Source organism: Musca autumnalis, unplaced genomic scaffold (assembly GCF_047663935.1).
Source record: "Musca autumnalis isolate F117 unplaced genomic scaffold, ASM4766393v1 scaffold_5, whole genome shotgun sequence".
NCBI lineage: Eukaryota > Metazoa > Arthropoda > Insecta > Diptera > Muscidae > Musca > Musca autumnalis.
In genome coordinates this window covers 62082228-62094860 of record NW_027412088.1, presented here as the reverse complement: position 1 = coordinate 62094860, position 12633 = coordinate 62082228, and the positions used below count along the sequence as shown (strand labels likewise).

At 34.6% G+C, this 12633-nt stretch overlaps 2 protein-coding genes across 2 annotated transcripts in view; one reads left to right on the top strand and one right to left on the bottom strand.

The window, feature by feature from the left end:
- Window positions 1–12633, top strand: part of LOC141405422 (fibroleukin-like) — a 92182-nt gene that overhangs the window by 43015 nt on the left and 36534 nt on the right. The gene's annotated exons all lie outside the window — the stretch shown is intronic.
- Window positions 9267–10567, bottom strand: LOC141405425 (uncharacterized). Its single transcript, XM_073989722.1, has 2 exons — window positions 10329–10567; window positions 9267–10007 (listed from the first exon to the last, which is right to left on the bottom strand). Exons 1-2 carry the CDS (start codon window positions 10338–10340, stop codon window positions 9684–9686), a joined length of 336 nt encoding a protein of 111 aa, XP_073845823.1. The 5' UTR covers window positions 10341–10567; the 3' UTR covers window positions 9267–9683.

The following is a 12633-nucleotide window of genomic DNA, read 5'->3' as shown; positions in this document are numbered from 1 at the left end:
AGCGAACAAATTTTGGCGCAGAAGGTTTTTGACCATTGCGAACCCCAAATATCAAAGTACAGCCAATTAGGGCCGAAAATGTAGATAAAAACTTCAAAATACCTGAAATCGGGTGGTACCGCTACATGGGGACTATAGGAAAAACTGGACTCATATTGATGATTTTTTGGCTAAAGTATTTTTTACTTATTTTTAGCACATACTGAAAAAATCAGATTGATCCGACGATTATAAATATTTTTGTCGCACCTTCCCATACAAGTGGGACCACTGTGCAATGGCAGGTTTTTGAGGCAGTCATTTTTCAAGTCAGTGATTGAAATCAAATAATAACGGAATTATATTCTTAGCACTTTCAAACCTCCAAAACCAAAAAAATCACAATCTGGCAACGGCCCCGGCGACATGCCAATCTGCCAAAGATGTCATAATTTTCATTCCGTTTATTTCTAACATTCAGTCGTAATTAAACAATTTAAGTATTTTGGCGCCAAAACCTGATCTGTTGATATTATATATGTTTTAAAAATGGAAAATACGGGTAATAGTATGTAAATTAAGATTATTATTAAAAATGTAAATGTAATATTAGATGTAGTCAATAATTTGTTGTGTCAGTAAATGATGTTTCTTGATGTAGTCTGTGGTATCGTCCATGGGTTCTTTGGAGTAGAACTTTCGATATGGGGGTGTATTCTCGTAAAAATATGTATCTGGTGAAAGGTGACAATGCCGGCTAACAGATTTTGAAAAGAAATTTTGCGTATACTTGCGAATAAAAAAAATTTTGGCAAACTTATTTCCAGTCCGAATTTCGCCACATATTCCAAATATCATCATAAATGGACAGAATTTTCGTGTTTGGTCCATCAATTACTAGAAATCGGGCGAACATATATATGAGAGCTCAGGGACGTACGCAGGGGGGGGGGCACGGGGGGCCCGGGCCCCCCCCGAAATGGTTTGGTCGAACAAATTTTTTTAAGCTACTGTAACTAGTATTATGCTTTTTCCCATAAAAATGTTTGTATATCTGAAGATTTCAAATTAAAACTTATATTTTCTTAAGTTTCTGAACAGAAAATGTACATCATTAACAATTTTTGTAAGAAAATATTTTATTAATTTTTGTTTGTAAGCTGTTTTTGAGAGAAACTTCCAATGAAATCTGAATTACTTCTTCATGTCATATCATACCACTATCAAATGCTAATTCCTTAATGAATATACTCCATGTCTATTATTTATTCGAACTGTATAGAGCTCTCGAGGCTTAAAACTCATCCGGTTATAACAAAAATAACGAGTTCAGTATTGTGGGAATGGAAATATATAAAAAAATCTATTGAATAAAATGTATGAAGGGTCGGTCCTTCGTGGACTACATATTGAAAGCCAATTAGAAATTTGTTTTACTGCCATCGCCAACATTTTGTTATTCTGTTTTAGACAAATTTGCTGCTAAACAGTATGAAAAAATAAAATAGACAAATGAATTTTTGTGCGTCACTTGATTTTTTACTTATCATCACCGAAGTATAATTGTAACCTTAGACTTTAGATTACGAGATTATATAACTAGGATACGATACAAAAAGATTTCATCAAAATAATGATTTACGAGTAAGACTTCACATATGTTTGGACGATATTCGTTTCAGACAAGATGGAAATACTTACCACCGTCCGTCCGTCTGTATCTCTGTTTGTCTGGCAGGTTGGAACTCATGATAACTCTCGGTCCAAGTTATGGATCTCGTAATGTTTTGTCCAAATTAAATTTAAGTCATATCGGTACCTCCGCCATAAAGGTTATAAAATGTTCACTAAAATGGTCCAAGGGACTAACCGATTCGGTCTAAAATCGAACGTAATATGGTTCGCAAGATTACTTCCAAAAGTACATCAAGGTCCAAGAGAATATGTTTGGACAACATCTTCAGGTCTCTTATACAAGTCTAACATAACTGCAGTTTAAGGAATGTTCGATGATTCCTTGGACATTTTGTAGTCTTGTTTACAGCGATATCCTACTTTTCGTGGACAAGTTTATGCTTCCTGATAAAGCTCTAAATACTACAGTGGCCAACTAAAAAGCTTATGGGCGCGGTAACTATCGAGAGGAGTGTCTCTCAAATAATTATTAGTGAATAATTATGTGGGGTTCAATAGGGATTGATTGTTATTTGTCAAAACTATATAGAACTAAGTCCATAAAAGTTTTTGTCATCGAGTCCAGAAACTTTTAATCTGACAATTAAGAAAACAAATTATAACGCTTCTTTTGTAACATTATATTAAAAGTAAAAAAAAATCCTGGTATCAGAATCTATCTCTTTCGGTAAATAACACTGTGCAACATTTTTAAGGTAATCTTGTGCAAATAATTTGGAGTGAGGATTTTTTGAAAAAAAGTACAAGAGCCCTACGAGTAGTTCCGTTTTGTTGAGTCAGTTACAGCTTGGATTTAATGGCCCCATATAACATTGTTAAATATCGACTTTTTAAACAACTCGGGGCTATATCTCTGAAACCAATGCAAATCTGTAGATAAGGGCAAAAATAAAATATTGGGAGAAATGAACAAAAAAATAAATTTTATAATATATCTAAAAATTCCATAATTTGTATACATTTCGCACCATATCTCCAAAACTGTTAAATTTTTCTTAATGTTTTCATTTGGAAACACATCAACGACAGCCGATATTTTTAAAAATTAGGCTAAGATCATCGAAATAGTGAAAATCTTGCTATAGCAAAGACAACGGCAATTCTTTGTGGTTGTAAAATTCTGCGATAAACCATAACGTGGACCTGTATGATTAAAAACTTCAATATACTTCAATAAATTTTACATGGCGACTTTACCGAACGTGGTCCGATATTGTCTATTTTCAATTCTAAATATCCTACTCTGTAAATATTTAAAATTGTATGCTTAGTCCCAATTTACATTAAACGATTTTTTTCCGGAAATTTTTCTCGTTCTCTTTTAAACTTGCGTTTATACAGGCAATTCTGTTTCTGCAAGTTTTGTTTTCAAAACAATGAAAATAATGTCAATAACGACAAATATAAAAGGAATTACCTGAAAATTGCCGGTACGACCAATTTTTTTCCACTTCCATACCCCTTACGTGTCTCTCCTACAAAGTGAGACTTGCAGCAAGTAAACTCGCCTAATGTAAATTGGGACTAAATATTATGAATTGTTTCTATTGAATTTATATACTTTGTACCATTATTTCATATAAAATATAGAATAGAATATAGAATAGAATATGTCCCAAAATTTCTAGTCCATCGGACAAAAATTTACCGAGATATGAGCTTTCGAAGGGAAACATTTATTGTGTTTTGTATGTAGCATAGAAACTAAAAACGTATTTTCCTCGAAGTGGCACTTTATAGTTTTTGTGGGACTATTGTACACATAAATCATGTGCTTAACCGAGAGAGTCTTTAAAAAAGCTGCTGACGGAGTCAGAAAAAATATCAATTTTGTACAGTGTTTTGTTTTTGTTAAAATCGAAATTTTGATTTTAACTGTTCAAAATTTTTAAAAATTGATTTTTTTAATTCCTTTTCGATAATGGACAAGATTATTAAGTTCGTAATGATCCCACAAAAATATATGCTGATCGGTTTATTCTTTTTTAAACTACAGTGGGTATCGCAAACTGCTTTAGTAAAAACAGTGCTTTATACGCGGACATTTGAATGCAAGATTTTTCAAAAAAAAAAAAAAAAAAAAAAAATAGAACTTAAGGTTTAATAGATTTTTTATAAAAAATGCATGAAAATGGCTTTTTCTCATGCTTATAAGTGGCCATAACCCCTTAAAATAGCTTTACGCAACGCTATACAACATTTGAATTTTTCATGATTTTTGGTCAAGTTGGGCCCCCCCCGAAATGAAATCCTGCGTACGTCCCTGTGAGAGCTATATCTATATATGGACCGATATCAACCAAATTTGGCAGATTAGTTTCTAGGCCCCTTATAAACATATGCATTTTGAATGTCTAGCTTGCTCCTGTGATTTTTTGCCTTAAAAACCTGTCATCGGCCTCATCCTGCAGTATAGCTATGCATAGCGTTGAATAAAAATGTATAAACAAAACCACACGTATTCTGGCTTCCCAGCTAACAATTTTTTCCGAGTCCTCTGACTTCCGAGATTTTCTGAATATTTTTTAGAAATTTGCCGATTTCTCTAATATATTTTCCTAGAAATTGGACCGATTTTCTAAAATTTTTTTTAAGAATCTCTGCACATTTTCTGAAGAATCTTCCTTCCGAATTCGTTCCGATTTCTAATCAATTTTTCTAAGGGTTTGTTTTGTTCTTTTGTTGTCGAAACACAATGGGATTGGTTATAAAATTCGCATATACAATTTGCATTTATTAATTTATTTTTTTAATTAAATGCAACATATAATAATTTAAGCTTGTGTTGATAGTTTCAACATACTCGTGCAAATCGCGCATAAAAAGAAAATTGTTTCTAGGTGGGTCTTTTTCTGTGTTGTGTAAATATCAAAGGTGTCGGCACCCAAGAATTTTTTCCATTTTTTTTTAAGAAAATCTAAATTTTTCTTCGCTTTTTTCCAGAACTTTTCTCCGAATTTGGGGCGATTTTTTTTCAGAAAATCTAAATTTTCGTTCGATTTATCCAGAATTTTTTTTCCGAATTCGGACCGATTTCTTTCAGAAAATCTAAACTTTCTTGCGGTATCTGAAACTACAATGTTCATAGATGAGAAAAATAAAAACAAAAAATCGCCGGAGGGATTTTCAAATAAATCGCGGTCAAAGTTCACATTTTTAGGGCTTTTTTAGGTTTTCGCGAATTTGCAAGATTGACCTCAATGGTATTTTCGTAGGTTTTACCATTTTTGAGATAAAGAAGTTCAAATTGGGTCAATGTACTGACTGACCCTATAAAACAATGTCATGCAGGGTGCACCTTAGCTAACTTTGAATGAAAACCGCTTACACCTGGAAAGTTTTCGCGGATTCTGCAACAGCAATGTTCATACATGAGAAAAATCCAAAAACAAGAAAAGATCAAGAAATTTTTAAATAAATGGAGGTCAAACTTCACTTTTTTAGATTTATTTTGCTTGGAAGCCGCAAGTCCCGTCGAAATAGGGTTAAAATAAGTTTTGTAGCTGTGAAAATTCTCCACAGGATTGACCGTTATGATTTGTTTCTAGGGCTAACCATTTTTGAGATGTAGCAGTTCAGGTCGCATTTTTAGGGTTTTTTGTTAGGTTTTCACGATTTGCTTGAAAACGGCAAGTCTTATCGAAATGGGACTACCGTTGGTTGTACCGTTTTTGAGAAATATAAGTTAAAGTTGTGACATTGCAGCCATGACCTATTAAGGAGACGATACAGTCAGTAAATTGTCAAAATTTGAACTTCTATATCTCAAAAATGGTAATACCTACAAACACATCATAAAGGACAATCTTGTAGAACATTTTCACTGCTACAACACTTCCTTTAAACCCGTTTCTATAGGCCTTGCGGTTTCCAAGCAAAATCGTGAAAACCTAAAAAAGCCCTAAAAATGTGAACTTTGACCGCGATTTATTGGAAAATCCCCCCGGACGATTTTTTGATTTTTTTCATCTATGAACATTGTAGTTTCAGAAACCGCAAAAACTTCCCAGGTGTAAGGACCTTTCCTTTAAATTTAGTTAAGGCGCACCATGCGTAGCAAAGCACTTTAAAACATGGGGCGTCATCGTTGTTTTTTTTTTTTCGAAACATATTTACAATTTTCAGAATTGAGCTTTTGTATCCACTGACAAGAAATCTTTAAAACGTCGACCTGTACCATGAAATTTCTGAAGGAAAGTTCTGTAACTCTAGCGAAGACTAAATGCTGATTTGGCTATAGTAATATTTTATCCAAACTTATGGTCTGTTCCAGAACTGCAACAATCTACTAATTTTTACAATTTTTTTCGATAACATAAAGGAAAAAATGTTATCGTAGCAACAAATAGTACCTTCTTGCAGGTTCTGGAACAGAGCATTAGTTTAAGTTCGAAGTAGGGATAGGTAAGTCGAATTTCGATTAATCGATTAGTCGACTTTTTGCAGTTAAAAGTTTAAAAATCATGGTCGACTTTTGGCTGGAGGGAAAATCGCATAATCGATTATCTTGTGATCTATTTTCGAGTTTGCCCATTGATTGCTGACTTGGCGGTTATACATTTTCAAAAGAAAACTCGAAAATCGACTAGTTCGAAGATGAGCCATATCCTTCAGATACCTCCCCCACAAAAGTTCGAAAATATTCGGGAAAAACTGTGCGTACTATAAGTCTTGAAGCGAGTAACCGATTTGGTCTATACTTTGCACATAGTGAAATTTCACCCAGACATAGATGAGATTCCACTATGGACTCTATCAGATCACTCCATCGGGTATCTCCCACACAAAATTTTGGAAAAGTTCAGTTTATGACCGGCTCTCGAATCGCTTTGATTTTTGTTGTAACACCTAGTATTCCCTACCCCCATTACGACGGTGCAAGTTTTATCAGGGGCAAGTCTTTACTTCCTGAGAAAATAGTCCGAAAGTTTAACAAGTAAAAAGTCGTTAAGTTCGGCCGGGCCGAACTTTTTATACCCTCCACCATAAAATAGTCTTAATTAAAATGGAATAATTAGGGTCCTTTCACAATTTTAGGTGGAACAACTTTTCGACAATGGATAGACTCCTACTGCCTCCCACTATGCTTAAATTACACTGTGAACACAAATGTTGAAGATGAAAGCCCTTGGTGTATAATAAAAACCCCGAAGGACAGATGCGCCGTGAGTCGAACTTCCGCATTATGACGTGATGAAGTTTTTGCAAGAGACCCTGTAAGCCATCATGAATTAGCAATTTATCTTTGTTTGTTGTTGTTAAGCAACAGTGAACAAAGATATAACGCTAATTCCTGATGGCCCACAGGGTCTCTAAGAAAAATTTTATCACGCCATAACGCGGAAGTTCGACTCACGGCGGATCTGTCCTTCGGCGTTCATAATATACTCACCAAGGCCTTTCTTCTCCAAGAGGAATTTTCCGTGCCCCAGACTTGACCTCCATTTTGTTGCACAGTGTTATCTAATCTAATCTAAAAAAATGCGTTCTGCTAAAATTCTCAAAATACCGAAAATCGGGAGATACCGTTATATGGGGGCTATACCAAAACATGGACCTATGTTGACGATGTTTGGTGGAGATGTTTCATGACCATTGAACCTCAAATGGCAAATTACAGCTAGTTCAGTTAAAAATTGTAGCTAAAATTCTCAAAATACCGAAAATCGGGAGATACCGTTATATGGGGGCTATACCAAAACATGGACCTATGTTGACGATGTTCGGTGGAGATGTTTCATGACCACTGAGAACCTCAAATGTCAAATTGCAGCTAGTTCGGTTACAAATTGTGGCTAAAATTCTCAAAATACCGAAAATCGGGAGGTACCGTTATATGGGGGCTATACCAAAACATGGACCTATGTTGACGATGCTTGGTGGAGATGTTTCATGACCACTGAGAACCTCAAATGTCAAATTTCAGATAGTTCGGTTAAAAATTGTAACTAAAATTCTCAAAATACCGATAATCGGGAGGTACCGATATATGGGCGCTATACCAAAACATGGACCTATGTTGACGATGTTTAGTGGAGATGTTTTATGACCACTGAGAACCTCAAATGTCAAATTGCAGATAGTTCGGTTAGAAATTGTGGCTAGAATTCTCAAAATATCGAAAATCTGGAGGTACCGTTATATCGGGACTATACCAAAACATGAACCTATGCCCATATCCTTTGGGATATAAGTTTGTTGATCACTAGGGCCAAATTATAGCTAATTCGGTCTGCAAATGTTTCGAAGAACGTCAAAATACCTCAAATCCGGAGGTACCGTTATATGGGGGCTATACCAAAGAGTGGACATATATAGCCCATCTTCGAACTTGACCTGCCTATGGAAAAAAGACCCTCGGGTGCAAAATTTCAGCACTCTATCTCAATTATTGCGGACGCTAGAGTGATTACAACAGACGGACATGGCTAGATCGTCTTAGAATTTTATCCTGATCAAGAATATATATACTTTATAGGGTCGCAAATGATTAGTTCGATGTGTTACAAACGGAATGACAAACTTAATATACCCTCCATACTATGGTGGAGGGTATAAAAAAACCCCTAAGGCACCTTGTGTACTCGTAGTGGTTGGAGCGCACTATAACCCTCAAACGGATCAGTCGATTTGTTCAAAATTTTGGCGTTCATATTTTTTTGTCCCAACTTATTTTAAGTTCGAAGATAGACCATATCTGTCCACTCCTTCAGGTACCTCCCCCACGAAAGTTTGAAAATGTTCGGAAAAATTTGGCACATGAAAGCTCTTGAAGGGAGTAACCGATTTGGTCCATACCTTTCGTATTGTGATATCTCTACGGCACATAGATCAGGTTCGAATGTGGACTATATAAGTCCACTCCTTCGAGTACTTCCCACACAAAATTTGTGAAGAGTGCCGTAGTACACGTTTTTTCCAGGGCAAAGTCCATACTTCCTATGCAAATAGTCCGAAAGGTTTAAAATACTCCCATGGCACCATGTGTAGTGACTGGAGCGCACGATAATTGTCGAACGGATCAGCCGAATCGGTCCAAAATTTGGGCATCGAATCCGTTTGATTTTTGCTGTAACATCTTGTATTCGCTTTCATCATTACGACAGTATCTGTTTTTTTTCAAGGACTTGTACTTACTTCTTGAGATAATGGCCCAAAAGCTCCAAAAAGGCCTGCCGGCCCCAACTAAACTGGGTAGTACGTAAGATTACACTCGAAGGGGGAAACCGATTTGGTCCAAATGTTGTACATCGTATTATATAGACGTCAGAAGTATTGTGTGTTACTTTCTTTTCTTTAGGTCCGAGGCTAAAGGTATATCTCTGTCGGCGAAGCTGCAACACTTTTTTAGATCTGGTCACACTGCCTTAGAAAAATTTTCCGAATTCGGTGACCACGTCCTTACAACTTTCGTACCTAATTCGGAAATTTGTTCAGAGATTCTGACCGAAATCGAATTTGGAGAATATGTTAGCTGGGTTAGCAGAGGAAAAACTATCTTACTACTACTAATAGTAACTCTGATGTTAGGGTATTTACACAAGTCCCGTCAAATACCATGTCTATTTATTACAGAATTAAAAACCAGCAAATTCCTCTTAAAATATTTTCTTTTTATTCTAAGATCCTTATAAATTAAGCCTCTTACATACATACTTATAACATGATACAAATTAACAGCATTATTTAAAGATATCGTAAATCTTATAAATGTATGGCAAAGCAAAGAAAAAATATAAATCTTAAAAACGATTCCAACAACAACTTAAAATATATGGCAATCATTTTCAACTTAAACAATTAGCTATAACAAATTTAGACATTAGTCTACAGTCTTATAGGGAGTTATTCTGAACATAAATTCCACGTGGGATTTCTCACTCTCTCTCCTTTGAATTGAAACGACGGAAAGACGAAACTAACGGGGAATGTTCGTTCAAAATAAGCCCCTTACATTCTTAAAAATATTATTTTTTCACACCTGACTGTTTGGGTCTCATTTGTGACGTTTAACCAAAGAAATTGGGGACAAATAACTTCTTGCGTTTTGTTTTGGTTTCCTTGTAACGTACAACTGGTTTGAATTTAACAACTTCCGTTGTCCGGCTCCGATTTGGTGACAAGGTGTCCTGCCTATCGGCTAAGGAATTTTGGGCAATTATCGCCAATTGGCCACGTGATATAGATTTTATGGAACCATTTTCTATATAGTAATATCCGGTTTTTAAACTATCAATTATTCCATCATTTTGTCTTGCAGGCATGCTAAATACTTTGGTGATTGTGGTGGTGGTGATTAACATTAGGAGTAGAAGTAGATGTGTAATTGAGGTCTGGAAAGTGGAGAAAAAAAGGGGAAATTAGATCATTTATTTTTGAAAATATGTCTTTAATATTTGGAAATATTTAAACAGAATTGGGAAAAAGGGTTTTTTGGAATGTATTTACAAAAACAAAATTTATAATTTTAAAATTTTCGGATAATTCAAAGATTTCAAACAAAATTTATAATTTTAAAATTTTAGGATATTTCAAATATTGACTGAAGGTACATATTAATATTCGCCAAGGGGAAAATAAATATTCTTCTTTTAGAACCGAGTTAAGTTTGTTATATAAGTACGAGCACTTCTTATAGAACGGTAAATACCCACCATTTTCTCCATGATTCTGATTGTTCTGTTGCTGTTTCCAAGTTTTTGAAAATTAATTTGTTTAAATATGAATGTCTTTATTTTTAATATTTATATTTTCATAACGTTGTTTTTTTCTTTTGTTTTGATTACTATTATTTTTATTATAGACGCACACATATGAAATTATCTTTCTAGAAATTTCTTTCTATGATTTCCTTTTGATTACTTCTGTATTGCTTGAAATGCTGTGGTGTTATGATTTTCAATATTATTGCGAATATCACTTTTATATAGAAAGATTTGCAGATTTGTTTATATTTGTTGTTTTGTTGTTTTTCTTACATAGATATTGTTTTTACAAAACATAATTTTAACACTTTGGTGTGAAATGATGATCGCCATTCCATTTGGTATAGCAAGCAGTAATAAATAGAAAGAGGCAACAATAACAACAGCAACCGACAGCAGTTATTTACTCATATTGTGTTAAGACATTCGAATTAAGCTTAATTTTGTTATTATTAACGTAAAAATACCGGTAGCCGATAGATCCATTAGTTACGCACATGGGGATGATGCAAAAATCATTTTTATTTTGTATATTTGAATTTATTTCTAAATACATGGTCACGTTTTTCGCTATAGTTTGAGAAAGTGTGATCTTATAAACATAAATGATAAATGCGTAGTTATTTATTGAGGATTAGTCATATTTTTTTTTATTTTGCGGATTAGTAAACGAAATCAGAAGAAAAGAATATTTATTAAAATTCATAAAAAAAACTATTCATACATAAGTTAAAGAAGAATCACAAACAATAGATCACATACGAGGGCGGTTCGGAAACTTCTTAGCCTATCAATGAAAGAGAATAGTTAGTTTTTTCAAAACTATTTTTATTTTTCAATATAATCTCCTAAAACTTCAACACTCTTAGTCCAACGCTTTTCTAGCAATTCTATCCCTTGATTAAAATAGTTTTCCTCAAGGTCTTCAAAAAAGTGGTTTACAACTGTAATTGCATCTTCATTTGAGGTAAAACGCTTGCCAGCAAGGATTTTTTTAGATTTGGGAACAAGTAAACGTCACTGGGAGCTAAATCAGAAGAATAAGGTGGGTGGTCAAGCAACTCGTACTTTAATTCGTTGATTTTAGCCATTGTTAAAACACTCTTGTGCGCTGGTGCGTTGTCTTGATGAAAAATTATTTTTTTGTGTTGTAAGCCTGGACGTATTTCTCGAATTTGTACATTTAATTGATCCAAAAGGTTGCATAAGTACTCTGAATTTATTGTTTTACCATTTTGCAGATAGTCAATCAATAAAATACCTTTGAAGTCCCAAAAAACCGTTGCCATAACCTTACCAGCCGATTGAATTGTTTTTGCCTTCTTTGGGGCACTTCCTCCAGCTTCAGTCCATTGTTTGGATTGTTCTTTTGTCTCTGGAGTATAGTGGTGGATCCATGTCTCATCAACAGTTATGAAACGATGCTTAAAATCCATTTTATTTCGCTTAAAACGATCCACACAAGCTTGAGAAATGTTCATTCTTATGCGTTTTTGATCGACTGTTAACAAATGCGGCACCCATCTTGCAGAAAGCTTTTTTATCTGTAGTTCTTCATGCAAAATTAAATGGACTCGATCATTTGAGATGCCCATGATATTAGCAATTTCACGCACTTTTATTCGTCGATCATTTAATACCATATGATGCACTTTGGCTACAATTTCTGTTGTTGTTGCTGTTTTTGGACGTCCACTACGTGGTTGATCTTCAGTGCTTGTACGACCACGTTTAAATTCAGCAACCCAATTTTTTACTGTTGCATATGAAGGAGAACTTTCACCTAACACATTCAACATATCATTATGCATTTCTTGTCCCGATAAACCTTTTTTATGTAAATATTTAATGACAGCACGCATTTCTAATTTTTCCATTGTAAAAAAATGCGGATGCGTCTTTTTTGAACACCTGTTTCTATATGAAGGGGTTGCCAGATCGAAACAAAATTTAACATGTGTTCATAACAGAGATGGAAGTTTCCAAAACACTTAACTTTATTCTGTTTATACCGCGCTTTTTGTGCTTGGCTAAGAAGTTTCCGAACTGCCCTCGAAAAGGCTAGTAGGAAGTAGTAACAAGTAACAAGGAAGTAGTAACAAGTAGGAGGGGAGGTACCTAAAGGACTTTACCGATCGGGTCTTATTTTGGGAGTCATTCGTCTCGTTATATATCGCGTTCATCAGTTATTTCAGTTGGCCACTATACAATTTAAACCATTACATCAGGAAACATGGACTTGGCCACGAAAAAC